The sequence below is a fragment of the Coregonus clupeaformis genome, unplaced genomic scaffold (assembly GCF_020615455.1).
Source record: "Coregonus clupeaformis isolate EN_2021a unplaced genomic scaffold, ASM2061545v1 scaf1430, whole genome shotgun sequence".
Taxonomy (NCBI): domain Eukaryota; kingdom Metazoa; phylum Chordata; class Actinopteri; order Salmoniformes; family Salmonidae; genus Coregonus; species Coregonus clupeaformis.
In genome coordinates this window covers 14069-35186 of record NW_025534884.1, presented here as the reverse complement: position 1 = coordinate 35186, position 21118 = coordinate 14069, and the positions used below count along the sequence as shown (strand labels likewise).

The 21118-nt window shown below is 42.1% G+C and overlaps 1 protein-coding gene and 1 long non-coding RNA gene across 2 annotated transcripts in view; one reads left to right on the top strand and one right to left on the bottom strand.

The window, feature by feature from the left end:
* Positions 1–5815, bottom strand: part of LOC121538444 (gamma-aminobutyric acid receptor subunit delta-like) — a 30626-nt gene extending 24811 nt beyond the window's left edge. Inside the window, exon 1 of the mRNA XM_041846458.2 lies at positions 5420–5815. Coding sequence (XP_041702392.1) covers positions 5420–5487 — 68 coding nt within the window. The 5' untranslated portion in view covers positions 5488–5815. The remainder of the gene's footprint in view (positions 1–5419) is intronic.
* An 11264-nt stretch (positions 5816–17079) lies between these two features.
* Positions 17080–19734, top strand: LOC121537570. Its single transcript, XR_005995104.1, has 4 exons — positions 17080–17163; positions 18578–18682; positions 19235–19392; positions 19528–19734. It is a non-coding gene; the product is annotated as an uncharacterized LOC121537570 (long non-coding RNA).
* The last annotated feature ends 1384 nt before the right edge of the window (positions 19735–21118 follow it).

Sequence of the window (21118 nt, the reverse complement as noted above, 5' to 3'; positions counted from 1 at the left end):
ACTTTTTTTACATGTCAAAACACAACGTCAAGTAGCAACACAATTAATAGTTTAGTAGGCCAGTGAAAGGAACAATAGAAAAGGAGGATGGATTAAGTAAAAGTGTAAAGCTATTTTCAAATAGTAATAAACTGACTGAGGAGAAATACTGTCAAATGTTTTGGTGATTTCTCTCAGAGCAGGGTAAATGACACTTGGATACAGTGAAAAGCATGTGAAATGCATACCGGAGAAGGAAACAAGGTAACTTAGCTAAACTTTTGTCCTTTTAACCTAGCAGAAGAGCTACTCTGCCAGAATATTCAAGATGGTGACAAAATAAGCTGTGGAGAAAAGCTCATAATACAGTGGCTTGCGAAAGTATTCACCCCCAATGGCATTTTTCCTATTTTGTTGCCTTACAGCCTGGAATAAAAAATGATTTTTGGGGGGTTTGTATCATTTGATTTACACAACATGCCTACCACTTTGAAGATGCAAAATAATTTTTTTTGTGAAACAAACAAGAAATAAGACAAAAAAACAGAAAACTTGAGCGTGCATAATTATTCACCCCCCAAGGTCAATACTTTGTAGAGCCACCTTTTGCAGCAATTACAGCTGTAAGTCTCTTGGGGTATGTCTCTATAAGCTTGTCACATCTAGCCACTGGGATTTTTGCCCATTCTTCAAGGCAAAACTGCTCCAGCTCCTTCAAGTTGGATGGGTTCCATTGGTGTACAGCAATCTTTAACTCATACCACAGATTCTCAATTGGATTGAGGTCTGGGCTTTGACTAGGCCATTCCAATACATTTAAATGTTCCCCTTAAACCACTCGAGTGTTGCTTTAGCAGTATGCTTAGGGTCATTGTCCTGCTGGAAGGTGAACCTCCGTCCCAGTCTCAAATGTCTGGAAGACTGAAACAGGTTTCCCTCAAGAATTTCCCTGTATTTAGCGCCATCCATCATTCCTTCAATTCTGACCAGTTTCACACTCCCTGCCGATGAAAAACATCCCCACAGCATGATGCTGCCACCACCATGCTTCACTGTGGGGATGGTGTTCTCGAGGTGATGAGAGGTGTTGGGTTTGTGCAGCATAGCGTTTTCCTTGATGACCAAAAAGCTCAATTTTAGTCTCATCTGAGCAGAGTACCTTCTTCCATATGTTTGGGGAGTCTCCCACATGCCTTTTGGCAAACACCAAACATGTTTGCTTATTTTTTTCTATAAGCAATGGCTTTTTTCTGGCCACTCTTCCATAAAGCCCAGCTCTGTGGAGTGTACGGCTTAAAGTGGTCCTATGGACAGATACTCCAATCTCCGCTGTGGAGCTTTGCAGCTCCTTCAGGTTTATCTTTGGTGTCTTTGTTGCCTCTATGATTAACGCCCTCCTTGCCTGGTCCATTAATTTTGGTGGGCGGCGCTCTCTCTTGGCAGGTTTGTTGTGGTGCCATATTTTTTCATCTGTGGGATGTTCAAGTTTCGAATATTTTTTTATAACCCAACCCTGATCTGTACTTCTACACAACCTTGTCCCTGACCTGTTTGGAGAGCTCCTTGGTCTTCATGGTTCCGCTTGCTTGGGGGTGGCCCTTGCTTATTGGTGTTGCAGATTCTGAGGCCTTTCAGAACAGGTGTATATAAACTCAGCAAAAAAAGAAACGTCCCTTTTCCAGGACCCTGTCTTTCAAAGATAATTCGTAAAAATCCAAATAACTTCACAGATCTTCATTGTAAAGGGTTTAAACACTGTTTCCCGTGCTTATTCAATGAACCATAAACAATTAATAACCATACACCTGTGGAACGGTCACTAACAGCTTACAGACGGTAGGCAATTAAGGTCACAGTTATGAAAACTTAGGACACTAAAGAGGCCTTTCTACTGACTCTGAAAAACGCCAAAAGAAAGATGCCCAGGGTCCCTGCTCATATGGGTAAACATGCCTTAGGCATGCTTTTGTGTATGTCCATTACATGAAATCCAAATAAAAATCCATTTAAATTACAGGTTGTAATGCAACAAAATAGGAAAAACGCCAAGGGGGATGAATACTTTTGCAAGGCACTGTACATGGTGAGAGAGAGATGAGGCACTGTCAGATTGTTACTCCAAAACACTCACAAATGAAAAATGTGGGGGATCGTATGTTGGGGGAAAAAATGCTAATGCATCACGATCACGAAATGAGGACAATATACTGTATCTTCGATTTGACATTTTCATTAGAAACACACACATCTCAGAAAAACCTGTGAAAGATCACAGTCTAATAACAATTACACCCTCTGCTGGTATGTGTTGTCAGGAGTGGTAGGAGGGCTACCAGGTTGATTAATTGTATTTGCCAGTACACAACATTGTACAACCTTTTGACCTGGGACAGTTGCAACACTTTGTAACCATATGTAACTGAACATACCTCAACAGTTTACTGTTTAGAGACTGTTTCAATGACGCAACCAGGATGTGTGTCACTCTAATATCACCTACTCTGCCATACCGGCAGTGGCAACTTGCAAAAAAATGCAACTGTTCAGTCAGTTCACAGACAGTATTGAGATATGTTCACCTGCTTTGTTTGCTCACATACAGTGCCTTCGGAAAGTATTCAGGCCCCTTGACTTTTTCCACAGTTTGTTACATTACAGCCTTATTCTAAAATTGATTAAATTGTTTTTTTCCCCTCATCAATCTACACACAATACGGAAATATTATATTTACATAAATATTCAGACCCTTTCCTCAGTACTTTGTTGAAGCACCTTTGACAGTAATTACAGCATCAAATCTTCTTGGGTATGACACTACAAGCTTGGCACACCTGTATTTGGGGAGTTTCTCCCATTCTTCTCTGCAGATCCTCTCAAGCTTTGTCAGGTTGGATGGAAAGCGTTGCTGCACAGCTATTTTCAGGACTCTCCAGAGATGTTCAATAGGGTTCAAGTCCGGGCTTTGGCTGGGCCACTCAAGGACATTCAGAGACTTGTCCCAAAGCCACTCCTGCATTGTCTTGGCTGTGTGCTTAGGGTCGTTGTCCTGTTGGAAGGTGAACCTTCACCCCAGTCTGAGGTCCTGAGCGCTCTGGAGCAGGTTTTCATCAAGGATCTCTCTGTACTTTGCTCCGTTTATGTTTACCTCGATCCTGACTAGTCTCCCAGTCCCTGCCTCTGAAAAACATCCCCACAGCATGATTCTGCCACCACCATGCTTCACCGTAGGGATGTTGCCAGGTTTCCTCCAGACGTGACGATTGCCATTCAGGCCAAAGAGTTCAATCTTGGTTGCATCAGACCAGAGAATCTTATTTCTCATGGTCTGAGAGTCTTTGGGTGCCTTTCACTGAGGAGTGGCTTCCGTCTGGCCACGCTGCAGAGATAGACGTCCTTCTGGAAAGTTCTCCCATCTCCACAGAGGAACTCTAGAGCTTTATCAGAGTGACCATCGGGTTCTTGGTCACCTCCCTGACCAAGGCCCTTCTCCCCCGATTGCTCAGTTTGGCCGGGCGGCCAGCTCTAGGAAGTCTTGGTGTCTTGGTGGTTCCAAACTTCTTCCATTTAAGAATGATGGAGGCCACTGTGTTCTTGGGGACCTTCAATGCTGCAGAAATTTTTTGGGACCCTTCCCCAGATCTGTGCCTCGACACAATCCTGTCTCTGAACTCTAGGGACAATTCCTTCGACCTCATGGCTTGGTTTTTGCTCTGACATGCACTGTCAACTGTGGGACCTCCCGAGTGGCGCAGCGGTCTAAGACACTGCATCTCAGTGCTTGAGGCGTCACTACAGACCCCCTGGTTCGATTCCAGGCTGTATCACAACCAGCCGTGATTGGGAGTCCCATAGGGCGGCGCACAATTGGCCCAGCGTCGTCCAGGTTTGGCCGGTGTAGGCCGTCATTGTAAATAAGAATGTGTTCTTAACTGACTTGCCTAGTTAAATAAAGGTAAGGTAAAATAAAATAATATATAAAATATAAACAGGTGTGTGCCTTTCCAAATCATGTCCAATCAATTGAATTTACCACAGGTGGACTCCAATCAAGTTGTAGAAACATCTCAAGGATGATCAATGGAAACAGGATGCACCTGAGCTCAATTTCAAGTCTCATAGCAAAGGGTCTGAATACTTATGTAAATAAGGTATTTCTGTTTTTTATTTGTAATAAATTAGCAAAAATTTCTAAAAACCTGTTTTCGCTTTGTCATTATGAGGTATTGTGTGTAGATTGCTGAGATAAAAAAAAAAAGGGGGTCTGAATACTTTCCGAAGGCACTGTCTTTATATATGTTTGCTCACAAATGTTATTTAAATAATTTTTGGATATGGACTGGGGCTCTTATCTTATCTTACGTTATAATACAATAGCCTTGTGTTAACAACACTTTACATCAAGTTGCTATTATACCATAACAATGCAATTACTCTAATAACAGCGTTGATTAAAAACAAGTTGTTCCATAACACTTTAGTAATTGCATAGTATTTGCATTGACATCGCATAGTTATTATGGTGTTGACTGTTTTTTGTAAGTACAAGAGTGTATATAGGGATTGTTCCTTGTTCCACTTGTGTTATAACAAAGACCACTCAATTTTATTACAATGCAATTACAAATCAGTTACAAAATTACTATGTAACAACATGTTGTTATTATAATCATCTCATTGTTATTAACAAGTAATTTTAAGCAATGCAATTATTGAAATGAAACAAATAATTAGTTTCAACCTGCAGTATGCTGAACACCACAAGATACTTGACCTCAATTCAATGGGCCTACAAGTTATGGTGTGACATTGTACCCAAATCTGTCACACATGATAAAATGTTATATTATTTACCACAGATCCACTATTGATTGAGCCTCTATCTTTAATATGACCTTATGATCAGCATGTGTATGTTGATGATGGGTCCCACAGCACTAAAGCTGTTAACTAACTGCTCAAAAGCTACGTGGGCGTTGAGTAGGCTATTCCTATGCTATTGCAGATTTATCCTCAGGTTTAAGAATTCATTAATCAGTTCATTTTACGCAAATTGGACCAATCCAGAAAATGTAGGTTAGAAATTAGTTTCCATCCAAACATGATCTAGGCTACATTAGAAACAGATGCTATGGCCTCAATGTGCTCTAAATCTAAATCCAACTGAAAACTCTATTTGCAGAAATTCACTAAACGCTTTGAGGGTAATCTAAACTGCCAGTAGTCTATGTTATAGGATAAATCAGAACATCGCAACAGCTGACATAAACACAAATTATTTTTGAACGAAACAATTGACTCTAATTCAATAATATAGACTATTCAAAAATAACTAAAAACTTAAATGCTTTATTCAATTCAAATAAAAACCGAGTAAATCCTCTGGGTAAGTCTCCTCCTTAACACTAATCTAAAGAGATATAGTCCATATGTCAATCTTACCTGGTGAAAATGTTGCCCCTGATATTCAGGAGGGAAAGGCTCGCGAACATGAAAGTTAACATCTCCATTTCAATGGCTGGCCAAAGTTTCCCAGAATCAAAAACGATCAAATAACCTAAGGAAATCACACAGACTGCGTTCCTACGGTCCCATAATGCGGAGGAAGATCGGGATAAAGTCAACTGTTGTGATGACCCATGTTCTCCTCACACACGCGCGCCTGGCTTCGTCCCTGTCCTGGCCCAGCACACAGAACGCACGGAGTCAACTCGTTGCTCCGACGAAAACAGTCCTTTACTGGAGCGCACACTTGCACTCCCGTTTCGCAATACTGGCTCGAGAGACACCGACTGTGTAATGGGTTTTGGTACACCAGAAGTACATTCATTTTCCAATGGAACGCTGCGTTTGCCTTGCAGCATTGCGTTGCAGAGGCAGTTGCAGTGCGTTCTATGTGGTGCATACGTTGGATTTATCGAACGTATGCGTCAAACTGTATGCTTAAACAGGTTGACAGAAATGGTAGCAGAAGGTGAATGTTGAACTTTTGTTGCACACATATCTAGATGATGCTGCACACTATTTTGCGTAAAATGCAGTCGGTGTGTTCAAAGCATAATCTCTCACACTGCGTTGCTCTAAACTACGTCAGATTAAATCGGCCGCATGGAAACGCTGTCTCCAATGTAAACCCAAGGCGCGAGAAAAGACGACACCAATATTATGTAATGGATTTGATCAACTTTTATTTATTAAAGTTTTAGCTTAAACGTTTAATCACAAGCCTATTAATTTCAAAACGCACAATAGACCAATTAACATTGTGCACAATAGCAAATGAACAATAGCATAGTTTACGAAGGAACTAGTATAGGAAATTACTTATATTTATGAAAAATGTAGGCCTATCTCTAAGACATTTGTTTTTTTCAAACTTTGTGGCCTAGAATGAGACTTCAGACATCTTTATAAACGTTTTATTATGTGGTAAGAACAAGGAACACGTTTACCACAATCTTTATGATGTAGTAAAAAACTACTTTGATATAGTAAATAATTGATGTAGTAAATAAACTATTTAATTTTCAGATATTACATTTCCCCCCACTTAACAATGTTAAATGTATTTTCATATCAATGCACCTGCCCTGGTTTCATTTTCGCTTGCTCCACCCAAGGGAGGAAGGAGCAAGTGACTCAGAAATAAAAGCACATCTTTTTGTAAGGACTATGTACAAATGTCTTTCTGCATAGTGAATTTACATACACCTGGCAAAAAGAATTAGCAAAAACCTCAAGATTTTATCTTTATTTTTCTCCCAACTTGCATTTCAAACCCTGAGAAAATTCTGCTGAGCTGGTGTTGATTTATATCAGTCCAGAAAAAGCACATGAAAGATGTTTCATTATAATCTTCCAGAATAACAGAATATATTATTTGAAGAGTGACATCAGCATTTAACACCTCAGCTTGCCTTTTTGTTTTTGTCAATGTCCTTCCCTTTTTGTTTTTGTCAAGGTCCTATGACACAGAACACAGTCTTATAATAATAATATGCCATTTAGCAGACGCTTTTATCCAAAGTGACTTACAGTCATGCGTGCATACATTTTTGTGTATGGTTGGTCCCGGGGATCGAACCCACTACCTTGGCGTTACAAGCGCCGTGCTCTACCAGCTGAGCTACAGAGGTTCTAACACGTGTTTACTCAGTTAAACTAATATAATCAATGGTTGTCAAAACAAAATGGGTGAATAGTCTCACACCAATGATTCACAGTCCATTGATGAAATTCAAATAATGATATTGCATAAGCCCCTCAGTGCTGCCCCGCGACATGCAACAATTTCATATAAGGAAATCAGTCAATTGAAATAAATTCATTAAGCCCTAATCTATGGATTTCACATGACTGGGAATACAGATATGCATCTGTTGGTGACAGAGACCTTTAAAAAAAAAGGTAGGGGCATGGATCAGAAAACCAGTCAGTATCTGGTGTGACCACCATTTGCCTCATGCAGCGCTACACATCTTCTTCACATAGAGTTGATCAGGCTGTTGATTGTGGCCTGTGGAATGTTGTCCCACTCCTCTTCAATGTCTGTGCAAAATTGCTGGATATTGGCGGGAACTGGAACACGCTGTTGTACATGTCGATCCAGAGCATCCCTAACATGCTCAATGGGTGACATGGCTGGTGAGTATGCAGGCCAATGAAGAACTGGGACATTTTCAGCTTCCAGGAATTGTGTACCGATCCTTGCGACATGGGGCCATGCATTATCATGCTGAAACATGTGGTCATGGCGGCAGATGAATGGCACGACAATGGTCCTCAGGATCTCGTCATGGTATCTCTGTGCATTCAAATGTACATCGATAAAATGCAAGTGTGTTCGTTGTCCGTAGCTTATGCCTGCCCATACCATAACCCCACCGCCACCATGGGGCACTCTGTTCACAATGTTGACTTCAGCAAACTGCTCGCCCACACAACGCCATTCATGCTGTCTGCCCGGTACAGTTGAAACTGGGATTCATCCATGAAGAGCACACTTCTCCAGTGTGCCAGTGGCCATCAAAATGAGCAGTTGCCCACTGAAGTCGGTTACAACACCGAACTGCAGTCAGGTCAAGACCCTGGTGAGGACAACGAGCACGCAGATGAGCTTCCCTGAGACGGTTTCTGACAGTTTGTGCAGAAATTCTTCAGTTGTGCATACCCACAGTTTCATCAGCTATCCGGGTGGCTGGTCTCAGATGATCCTGCAAGTGAAGAAGCCGGATGTGGAGGTCCTGGGCTGCCGTGGTTACACGTGGTGTGTGGTTGTGAGGCCAATTGGACGTACTGCCAAATTCTCTAAAACGACATCGAGAAATGAACATTCAATTCTCTGGCAATAGCTCTGGTGGACATTCCTGCAGTCAGTATTGCACGCTCCCTCAAAACTTGAGACATCTGTAGCATTGTGTTGTGTGACAAAACTGGACATTTTAGTAGTCTTTTATTGTCCACAGCACAAGGTGCACCTGTGTAATGATCATGCTGTTTAATCAGCTTCTTGACATGCCACACCTGTCAGGTGGATCTTGGCAAAGGAGAAATGTTCACTAACAGGGATGCAAACAAATTTGTGCAATGTTTTTTTTGGAAATAAGCTTTTTGTGCATATGGAACATTTCTGGGATATTTTATTTCAGCTCATGAAACATGGGACAAAACTTTACATGATTTGTTTATTATTTTGTTCAGTGTATTTTACATGTGATAAAGCCACACAGAGGGCTAGATATAATTGCAGACACCTGTGATACTGTGAAGTACCCAAAAGGGCCACTAGATGTCTTGTGATCGATTACATAAAGCCCTTGAAAGATTCCAAAATTCTGGTGGTTTACCGGTAAATTCAAAAGTTTCCAGTAATATACCCTCCCTTTGCAACCCTACCTATTATACTTAGAAGGTTAGCCTACTTATTTCAATAGAAGTCCCAAGTACAGCCTACTTGAATAATGCAGTTTTATTATTGCAATGCTAACATAAACAGCATATGTTTCAATAATATTAATTTAATTATTCAATCAATTTGAACAAAGATGCACAGAGAAAACTCCAAATCCTAGTAATGCACACGCTGACTGTATATAAGGGGTCTTCAACCTTTTCATGCTCAAGGACCCCCTCACAGGCAAGGCTGCCCCCCAGAGACCCCCATCATACGTCTTGTCTTATCATCAGGTGAATGATAATGGCAAGGAGAAGTAATCAACATTTTAAAATGAATAGATTTGGTAAATAGTTTTTCATTATTTTGACCTCCCCACATTATAATTGGAAGAGGAGTGTAAGCTCTAACATAGCCTACAGTTGAAGTCGGAAGTTTACATACACCTTAGCCAAATACATTTAAACTCAGTTTTTCACAATTCCCTATCTTATGTCCGTTAGGATCAGCACTTTATTTTAAGAATGTGAAATGTCAGAATAATAGTATTTATTTCAGCTTTTATTTATTTCATCACATTCCCAGTGGGTCAGAAGTTTACATACACTCAATTAGTATTTGGTAGCATTGCCTTTAAATTGTTTAACTTGGGTCAAACGTTTCGGGTAGCCTTCCACAAGCTTCCCAAAATAAGTTGGGTGAATTTTGGCCTATTCCTCCTGACAGAGCTGGTGTAACTGAGTCAGGTTTGTAGGTCTCCTTGCTCGCACACGCTTTTCAGTTCTGCCCACACATTTTCTATAGGATTGAGGTCAGGGCTTTGTGATGGCCACTCCAATACCTTGACTTTGTTGTCCTTAAGCCATTTTGCCACAACTTTGGAAGTTTGCTTGGGGTCATTGTCCATTTGGAAGACCCATTTGCGACCAAGCTTTAACTTCCTGACTGATGTCTTGAGATGTTGCTTCAATATATCCACATAATTTTCCTTCCTCATGATGCCATCTATTTTGTGAAGTGCACCAGTCCCTCCTGCAGCAAAGCACCCCCACAGCATGATGCTGCCACCCCCGTGCTTCACGGTTGGGATGGTGTTCTTCGGCTTGCAAGCCTTCCCCTTTTTCCTCCAAACATAACGATGGTAATTATGGCCAAACAGTTCTATTTTAGTTTATCAGACCAGAGGACATTTCTCCAAAAAGTACGATCTTTGTCCCCATGTGCAGTTGCAAACCGTAGTCTGGCTTTTCTATGGCGGTTTTGGAGCAGTGGCTTCTTCCTTGCTGAGAGGCCTTTCAGGTTATGTCGATATAGGACTCGTTTTACTGTGGATATAGATACTTTGTACCTGTTTCCTCCAGCATCTTCACAAGGTCCTTTGCTGTTGTTCTCCTTCCTGAGCGGTATGACGGCTGCGTGGTCCCATGGTGTTTATACTTGCGTACTATTGTTTGTACAGATGAACGTGGTACCTTCAGCCATTTGGAAATTGCTCCCAAGCATGAACCAGACTTGTGGAGGTCTACACATTTTTTATCCGGATGTAGGATGGGATATCAATGACAAATTTCTCTGAAGAGGGGGAAAAACATAACTAAATTCACTGAGAATATGTTACATAGGATGAAGAAACTGCGAGCCGCAGCTCCATACAGTGGCTTGCGAAAGTATTCACCCCTTGGCATTTTTCCTATTTTGTTGCCTTCAACCTGGAATTAAAATGGATTTTTTGGTGGTTTGTATCATTTGATTTACACAACATGCCTACCAATTTGAAGATGCAAAATATTTTTATTGTGAAACAAACAAGAAATAAGACAAAAAATGGTTATGCACTTGAGCGTGCATAACCATTCACCACCCCCTCCAAAGTCAATACTTTGTAGAGCCACCTTTTGCAGCAATTACAGCTGCAAGTTTCTTGGGGTAATTCTCTATAAGCGTGGCACATCTAGCCACTGAGATTTTTGCCCATTCTTCAAGGCAAAACTGCTCCAGCTCCTTCAAGTTGAATGGGTTCTGCTGGTGTACAGCAATCTTTAAGTCATACCACATATTCTCAATTGGATTGAAGTCTGGGCTTTGACTAGGCCATTTAAATGTTTCCCCTTAAACATTTTAGTCATTTAGCAGACACTCTCATCCAGAGCGACTTACATAGTGCATACATTTGTCATACTGCCCCCCCATGGGAATCGAACCCACAACCCTGGCATTGCAAGCGCAATGCTCTACCAACTGAGCTACAGGAGGCCCCTAAACCACTCAAGTTTTGCTTTAGCAGTATGCTTAGGGTCTGTGATGTCACGAGAGGCTGTGTCCTGGAGGGACGTTACATCCCCCTGAGGTGGCTGCAAACCCAGACAGCTATGGCTCCATCTGCTGGTATGGTCGGGAACTCCACCCCTCTATGGCCAATCTTCCCACGCAGCTGGAACAAATGAGGAGCTGATGAGCTGAAGGTTTGGGAAGGGAAGAGACACAGTCTCCAACCTGGGCTCTCTGGAGGACAAGAGTGCTGCACGTCCACTTCCATGAGGAATATAAGGATTTGGAGATACTTACCTTTGGGAAATACTCACCTTTGGATATATGCACCTGTGGAAATACGTGAGAGACATTTGGAAGGACTTTTTGCTGGGTTGGCCACTAGCTGCAACGTGGACTACAGTAAGGCTGGGGAAAAGTTATCTGAGCGAGTGAGAATTATGATTTTGGATGTGGAAGAGACATCCCTGAACTGTTAACCCTTAAAGAGCCACAAGAGAACAGAATTTTGTTATATTTTCGTTAATTTCCCAAGACCTATAATAAAATCCTTGTTTTGTTTGAACCTTGTCTCCTTGCACTACTTGAGCAATCCCGCTGAAAGCTGTGTAGCCTCTCGTGACGTCACAGGTCATTGTCCTGCTGGAAGGTGAACCTCTGTCCCAGTCTCAAATCTCTGGAAGACTGAAACAGGTTTCCCTCAAGAATTTCCCTGTATTTAGCGCCATCCATCATTCCTTCAATTCTGACCAGTTTCCCAGTCCCTGCTGATGAAAAACATCCCCACAGCTTGATGCTGCCTCCACCATGCTTATCTGTGGGGATGGTGTTCTCGGGGTGATGAGAGGTGTTGGGTTTGCGCCAGACATAGCATTTTCCTTGATGGCCAAAAAGCTCAATTTTAGTCTCATCTGACCAGAGTACCTTCTTCCATATGTTTGGGGAGTCTCCCACATGCCTTTTGCGAACACCAAATGTCTTTGCTTATTTTTTTTCTTTAAGCAATGGCTTTTTTCTGGCCACTCTTCCGTAAAGCCCAGCTCTGTGGAGTGTACGGCTTAAAGTGGTCCTATGGACAGATACTCCAATCTCAGCTGTGGAGCATTGCAGTTCCTTCAGGATTATCTTTGGTCTCTTTGCTGCCTCTCTGATTAATGCCCTCCTTGCCTGGTCTGTGAGTTTTGGTGGGCAGCTCCTTCAGGTTTATCTTTGGTCGGCCCTCTCTTGGCAGGTTTGTTGTGGTGCCATATTCTTTCAATTTTTTAATAATGGATTTAATGGTGCTCTGTGGGATGTTCAAAGTTTCAGATATTTTTTTATAACCCAACCCTAATATGTACTTCTCCACAACTTTATCCCTGACCTGTTTGGAGAGCTCCTTGGTTGTCATGGTGCCGCTTGCTTGGTGGTGCCCCTTGCTTAGTGGTGTTGCAGACTCTGGGGCCTTTCAGAACAGGTGTATATATACTGAGATCATGTGACAGATCATGTGACACTTAGATTGCACACAGGTGGACTTTATTTAACTAATTATGTGACTTCTAAAGGTAATTGGTTGCACCACATCATATTTAGGGGCTTCATAGCAAAGGGGGTGAATACATATGCACGGACCACTTTTCCATTATTTATTTTTTGAAACAAGTTATCTTTTTCATTACACTTCACCAATTTGGACTATTTTGTGTATGTCCATTAAAAATCCATTTAAATGACAGGTTGTAATGCAACAAAATAGTAAAAACGCAAAGGGAGATGAATACTTTTGCAATGCACTGTACTCCTTGTCAAACATAGAGAAACAAGGTAACAGTAAACATGTCGTCTCAAAGTTGCCAGAATGTCACGTGTCCTACTTATCAGTATACTTCTAACAACCTAAACACTATGAAACTTCTATTCGATCAAATAATTCACATGTAGCAAATCAGCCCTTACACTTTTTGCTAACCAAATGTAGTGGTAAATATGTTTTACAGTGGTAAATATGTAAATAAAAGCTTCCAAATTAAATGAACACCCCCACCTCTCGGTCATGGTTTAAACCATTTATTTGTATGTGGCAGCACTGTCCACTCAGTGGTGCTGAATTTCGGCCTCAGCTGAGCTCTTTACGCATAGATTTTCATTTGTACTTCCTCATTTTCGCCATTTGTTCGCCAATAGTCCTTGATAAAAATAGCCTTTATTCCAATGCATTAGAGTTATCTATTAATTTATCATTGTTTACTTTTGTCAGTCAGCTGTTTAGAGCGCTCATTGCTTTGTTTTTCAGGTGCGTGCAGGTACTTGTGTTCTCTGTGCCATCCGTGGCCGGAAGTAGTAGACCATTTATTTAGACAACTAGCCAACAGCTAGACAGCAATGCGCATCCAATCCATCCAACAAGTGGGCTATACGTTAATGACAGTAGGTATAAGGTTACTCTTTCGGTTAGAGGTTAGAAGCATTCAATTTTGCAATGGCATTGACCTACATTATTTTGGATTTGTGTGCCCATGAGAACTGTTTTCACAGCGAAGCATAATGAAATGTTAGGTAAGTATAGTTACACTTACATTGCATTTTCCGAGATCTCCAAGATCTATGATTCGTACAGGGTTTAAGTTCTAATTCAATTGTTAAATGCTTAATAATGACAAATGACACTGTCATAAATGTCATTAATGTAAGGAAAGAAAGGTAGTGTTTTATGTCACACGATCTGTGAAGACTCCAAGCATCAACTCATGAATTATGGACAACTCATGAACTAGGGTGTAAAACATGTTTTTATTCAACTCATGTATTATATTGAATGTAGGCTACCTGTTCTGCGTGTGTTCATGTGTGTAAAATTTCCTCGGCTGAGGGTAGGCTACCGGCAGTGTAGCCCTAGTGGAGGTTAAAAGCAAGTAAGCAGTGTTTACCCAAATTTTTCAGAAAAATGCATTGAAAGTCTAAGAAGCTTAACTTTTTTATACCGCGACCAGCAATCAGAGTTTACCTGTCCATTTTCTTACCACTACATCACTGGGACCGGTAGACCTATTTGAAGTTCATGGTAATACACATTGTAGCCTAGTCTAGTAAGTTGACCGTGTGTGTTAGGGTGACCATCCCATTTTTTCCTGGGACAGTTTCAGCCCCATTTCAGGTATCCCAACTTTTCAGGCTACAAAAAAGGTCAATTTGTCAGCAAGACGCATCAACTAATGTAGGCCTAATCAATGGCAATTGCTTTTTGGTGTTTTGTAATGGATGTCTATTTCCATTCATCAAATGGCGAGAGTATAGGTTCCATGCAGTTTGGATGCTGGAATTCTTTTGGAGTGGATGAACATGCACAGGTACCCTACTTTTTGAAGTGATTTGTTTGACAATCAGATGAAAATATCATGACTGGTTGTGTTCATGGCACATTAAAAGGTAATACATTTTTACCTTTATTATTTTTTTAAATGTGGGCATGCTATATGAATCCTACAAATTAAAATAGCCAATTTGGGTGCAATCAATTAGCTTAATTTCTCAGAGATCTAATTATATTTCAACAAATTAATGTTGCTGGAATGCTAATCTTATCTGTTTCAAACAACAGAAACAATTTCAGAACAATCTGAGATGGTGGGTGTCGAAATCCTCTTTCTTGTGCTTTTTGAGGTGGAACGATCCACAGGAGAGGAGACCTTTAGAGAGGACCTAGCACAACCAACTGATGCAACAGAGTTGTCTGTAGAGTAAACTGCTACTGGCCTCCTGAGTGGCGCAGCGTTCTAAGGCACTGCAGCGCAGTGCTTGAGGCATCACTGCAGACCCGAGTTCGATCCTGGGTTAGGGGAGCGTTTGGCCGGCCGGGATTTCCTTGTCCCATCGCGCTTTAGCGACTCCTTGTGGCGGGCCAGGCACCTGCAAGCTGACTTCGGTCGCCAGCTGGACAGTGTTTCCTCCTACACATTGGTGCGGCTGGCTTCCGGGTTAAGCGAGCAGTGTGTCAAAAAGCAGTACGGCTTGGCAGGGTCATGTTTCGGAGGACGCATGGCTCTCGACCTTCGCCTCTCCCGAGTCCATAGGGGAGTTGCAGCGATGGGACAAAACTGTAACTACCAATTGGATTTCACAAAAAAGGGGTAAAAGTACCAAAAAAAAGAAAGAGTAAGATGCTACTAACAGGTGGGTGTCTGCTGCTTATTTGAGGACAGATGATTTGATCATCCAAAATGTGGTTTAATTCAGCTTCTGTCTTATAATTTACTTTTTACTTATAATTACATTTTGTCTAGGTTAATCTAACCTCGTGGCTAGACTGTTGCGCAAGTGTCTGGGAATGAGATTAAGGATTATCTATAAATTATTTTAAGTGAATAGAGGTGTGCCTTATATTGTTTATACCTATTAGATTACTCCATGTTGTTACTAATGATCTATTCTTGACCATTCACCAAACCTTGGCCGATGTGTCTTATATCGTCAAAGGGAGGATAATGATAACGACCTTGTGGAGGATGGCGGCGGTAGCAGAAAGAAGAGTTATACTTTTTTTTTTTTTTAGCAGACACTCTTATCCAGAGCGACATACAGTTACTGAGTGCATGCATTATTATTTAATTTTTTCATACTGGCCCCCCGTGGGAATTGAACCCACAACCCTGGCGTTGCAAGCGCCATGCTCTACCAACTGAGCTAAACGGGGGGACAGAACAGACAGATGTTCAAACTGAGAAGAAACCTGGACCAGCTGGACTGCTTCCACTGACAGAAGGAGCACAACGTGCTGAAAGCCAGGTCTGTGTCTGCGTGGGCCCTGGTCAAAAGTAGGATGCAGCCTGTGTCTGGCAAGGATCAGACCTTTGTATACCACCTTAACCATATACCACCTTAACCCAAATCAAATATTTTCTCTGCCCAAATACATTCCAATGGCCCTTTTTAGTCCTGCCCTAAACCAAGGGACGGTTTCTATAATTCACTGATTTTGCTATTCAAAGAAAGGGGATGCACCACATTCGTTGTTGTTTTCTGCTACAGCAAGCCTTTAAGCACCCAATGAGCTGTGATGCAGACCTTTAGCAGAAACATAAATGGTTGTCATTCTCCGCTGACACAAAACAACACACTGCAATAGATCGTGTGGGGCAAATAGAGCAGTTTTGTGGTCAGGGCCATATTGTAATGGCAACATAACAGCACACTTAAGCACCTGGTTTTTAGCCAATATACGGATGGCATGAAACATAATGATCCTTAATGTTTTGCTTTAGCACTTCAGCCCAGTTACAGATTATGTTGCACTTCATTTGATTACAAAGAGAACATTGGGCCATACAAAGCTGTTGAGACGAGGGTGCATTGAAATCTCACAGCTGTCTCTGCTTTAGCACACCTTCCTTACTTCCTTGTGAGCACAACAAATATAACCTTTTCGTCAAGGCCACCTTCAGTCACAAAATCATTTTTACAGACACATCCAACCTATTACTTTGCAAACAGTCTCTAAATGGTCTTGTGACTGTCAAAATTAGATATTTACACATGGTGGTTTGTTGTTGTTGTTCTTGGTTTCCAGGAAGGAGCTCAAAGTTTGCTGTCTGCATATTTCTGAGCTGGAGAGGCAGAGAGATAAGTGGAAGTGGAAGAGGAGATAGAGCAACAGAAAGAGGCAGACAATAGGTAGGCACAAACAAAACAAACCCAGATATAGCCAGGTCAGGGGGCGTATGTGGTATCTCAGAGTAGTTATGAAACCTAGTATCAAATACCCCCCTGTCCATGTAATCTAATTCATTGTGATCTAAAAGGCGCTTGATACAGTCCCTTTATCCCCATGTGAATTAATTCAATGGGATTGTTTTTGACTATTTGATGATAATGATAATGATGATAATGATTTGCATTTATTCAGTAACAAATACAATGCCCCTGAGCATCCACGTGTTTCTTTGCAGTGGGGCCGTCTTTCGCCTCTGAGCCCAGCACAAGAGCGTCATGAGTTACAGTGAGAGAAGGAGCTGGAGTCACAAGTGGCCACCACTCAGAGGGAACATGAGTGAGTCTGCACTACTGTAGCAGCATGATTTAGGCCCCATAACAAGGCTCCAAAGTGACTGTCACGTTGGTCTATCTTAAAGAGATATTCACTCTTTGAATGCTATTCCAGTTGGGAAATAGCTACTTCCGCTACTTGCAATTATCTTTTTTTTCTTCAAACAGATTTTTATTGTTGCATCTTAAATACTTTTACAAGAGCAATTTGATGCAAATGCCACAAGCTCCTATTAGAGCAAACCTTTGACATCTAGCTTAAAGGGATACTGCACGATTCTGGCAATTAAGCCGTTTTCTATTTACCCAGAGTCAGAAGAACTCGTGGATACCATTTTTATGTCTCTGCGTGCAGCATGATGGAAGTTAGAGGTAGTTTCACGAGCTATTGCTAACTAGCGTTAGCACAATGACTGGAAGTCTACAGGTACACGAGCATATGCTACCATACCTGCAGACTTCCGGTCATTGTGCTAACGCTATTTAGCGTTGGTGCTAGTCAGCATTGGCTCGCGAAACTACCTCTAACTTCCTACATACTGCACACAGAGACATTAAAATGGTATCCACGAGTTCATCTGACTCTGTAGAAAAACAGCTTAATTGCCAGAATCTCACAATATCTCTTTAAGCACCACTCGCCCTCTCTCTGAAGACTGGAGCTGTGTCAGGTGGAGGTGGAGCTGGGTCGTTTCTCCCTCCTCCGTGTGGATTTGCAGGAGGAGCAGCAGGCGTACCAGGCGCTGCAGGCCCAGAGAGGTGAGGCCAGGTTGCAGCAGGAGGACACCTCCACCCAGGGCCTGCAGCTCCGGATGCAGTGCCTCAAAGCGTAAAGCAGCTCACTCTTTTTGCTTTGTTAGGATTTTTTTTTTTTGGGTGAGCAACATGACTTTATTGCACACAAACTAGACAATACTAATGTGTCACATACAAAGTAATCTGGACACCCAGCAACTAATCTCACATGCACATTTTAATTGTTAAGTCTGTCACAGAAGGCTACATACAAAGTGCCATTCATAATAATTATGATTACATTTTCCATAATATTGTTATTTCCCAGGTTAATCTGTCTGTACAGACATAAAATATATATATACTACACAGTAGCCTAGCTGTTAACAGGAGGCAGGCGGCCATACAGAGGGAGGAGGAGACACGCTGTCAGAGGACCACAGAGGTGGCCCAGGCTAGCTGCCAGAAAGCAGCACTGTATCTAAAAGACACTGTCAACAGATAACCGCTGTGTTCAACCTACAGTATTAACAGGTATAATGATACGATACTTAATTAGTGATGAGAATGCCCTACGGTAGTGAATGGGTTATATACAGGCGACACACCAGTTAGATAGCTATGAACTCGTAACATTGTGGTTGACTCGCTATGAGTGATTGCTACGTCCCTCTTGTGTCCAGGATGCATCGGGAGGAGGCAGAGAAAGAGCAGCAGAGTCGAGAGCAGAGGCAGAAACCATGCAGGCAGTCATCATGTTGTTGAATGCCAATATTGCAGCCACCCAAGTAAGCACTGCACACATTTTTGAGGGTGAACATGAAATGCCACCACCCAAGGCTATTGTTAAGGCATTGAGTTGAGTTAGGATAAGAGCGTTTGTTCCCGGCTCCTAGCTTGTGTTGCTGAGGGTCCAGCAGCCTAATAGAAAATAACAATGGCATGGTCATATTGTCATGAACACAAGGTGACACAATTACTTCTGCATTCCAATGGACGGTCATTGTTCTGATTTGCTGTATTAAGATGGGAATACACTTTGGACATCTAAAATGTTTTGTCGACATCACACTTTGTATTATGTTGTAGTTTAATAATCTTGACCAATTGCCACTGTATTAGTAGAGTAAGCACAGTGTGAAGGAAGCCCTAATTGATTACTACAATCATGGCATAATTGCTTTAAAATCACACAGTATATTCCCTGTGTAAAGCAGTGTCTGTATTATTCTTACTGAAAGCCTAGTTTGTGTTTTATTCTCTCGACAGTTGTCATCATGAATAAAGAGGAAGTGTCATTGGCCTTAACCTCATTCACTCTATTTTTGTGTTGTTTCCAGGAAAGTCTGCGAGCCTAACAGACGAGGGCCAAAGCCCAGGCTAGGAGACAAGAGGAGGAGAAGAGACAGCTGAGAGAGTCCCTATAGACACAGGCTATCAACAGCACCAAACACATGTACCAACAGTGGTAGCTCCAGGAATTCCACCAAAAGAAAGAGTAGGTTCTCATTAATCTGCTTCTCTCTCCCATTGAACGTGTGGGTGTTTTCTTCTCACAATAACATGCAGAAGATAAATATGATCCTATTTTGCTCACAATGGCTTATTGTTGTTGTTGGTGTCGTTTTTTCAGAGAATTTGAGGAGAAGCAGAAATCCAAACGGGTGGAAATCGTTTAAAAGTTACTGCTGAAATAGATGTTAGAGAGACGCAAGAGTGACACCTGGCTCTGCAGGGGAGATCTCCAGAGAAGGTCCTTCAGAGCCTTGATCCACAGCTGGCAGAAACAAAGGAAGAGAAAATAAAACGAGTGAGTGGAAATATCACAGACGAAGATGAAGAATTCAGACTGCTGAAACAAGAGTCCTATAAAAATGTCTGGTACACATGACATGAAAAAGCCATAAAAAGTGGGCTATTTTTCACAGCAGTAATAGGGCCAATACCCTCTCGTCATGTGTGTGCGTGTGTATGTATGGGGCAGGGAGTTTTGCACACCTCACTCTGAAGGTACACTGTGACTGGTTGATGTGTTTTCCCCATGAGTAAAGGAGCGCCCACCCACCCCCTCGCAGCCCTCCCAGCAGGACACAGTGTTTAGTGACAGCAGCTCTTCATCAGAGCTGTCTGACCAGGAGGAGAGGAGGGGCCTGGAGGAGGAGCAGGGCCTCACAGACAGCCTGGCACACCCTGAGTTCACTGGACTGTGGGACCAGACACGTCAAGTCCACCAGGTACCATTTGAATGACACACATTGCTGAAAACTCAACGTTTTATCAACTCACAAATTCAATCATATTGAGAGTAGACATGATGCTCAACTGCATTCCCTTTTTGTGTCCCATCTGAAAATAAATGTATATCCATAAGTATAATAAACATGTAATTTTTTCTATAGTGTAGTCAAACAACCCTTACAGCACAGGTGTCGAATTCATTCCACGGAGGGCTGAGTGTCTGCGGGTTGTCCTTGATTGATGAATTAAGGTCACTAATTAGTAAGGAACTCCCCACTCCTGGTTGTCTCTGGCTTGATTGAAAGGAAAAAACAAAAACCTGCAGGCACTAGACCCTCCATGGAATGAGTTTGACACCCCTGCCTTACAGGCTTCTGGTCAATCCTAAAATACAATTGACCCATGAGAACTATGAAATACTAAGAGATAAATAAATGGTCAACTTGGACTGGTACCACAGAGTCATATTGTATAGAACAGGAGCAAGGATATCTTTAAAACTGCACTACTACTCCCCAGCCAGCAGCAGTGGGTCCCAGACAGCAGCAATGGGTCCCAGCCAGCAGCAGTGGGTCCTAGCCAGCAGCAGTGGGTCCCAGCCAGCAGCAGTGGGTCCCAGCCAGCAGCAGTGGGTTGCCTCTACTGCCTCTCTCCCACTCCTGAGATCCATGGCGACAGACATCACTTTTCATTTGCTGGTGCCTTGAAAGCCTCCAACGGAACATGACAGTCATTTAGGCCAGATAGTACTGTGTGCGAGAAGTCATGCGGAAAGGTTGAAGTTCTCATGACATCACGCCACATAACGATTGGGTCGTGAGCCGAGTTATGAGTTTAGTTTACACAAAAGAAAAGGACCATAGGCCAAATGCTGCCGCCTTCTCCAGCATAACAAGGGAATATTCTTAATTCCAGGATGATGATGATGATGATGATGTTGATGATGATACTGGTGGTCATAATGATTATATTGTCATTGCTGTTAT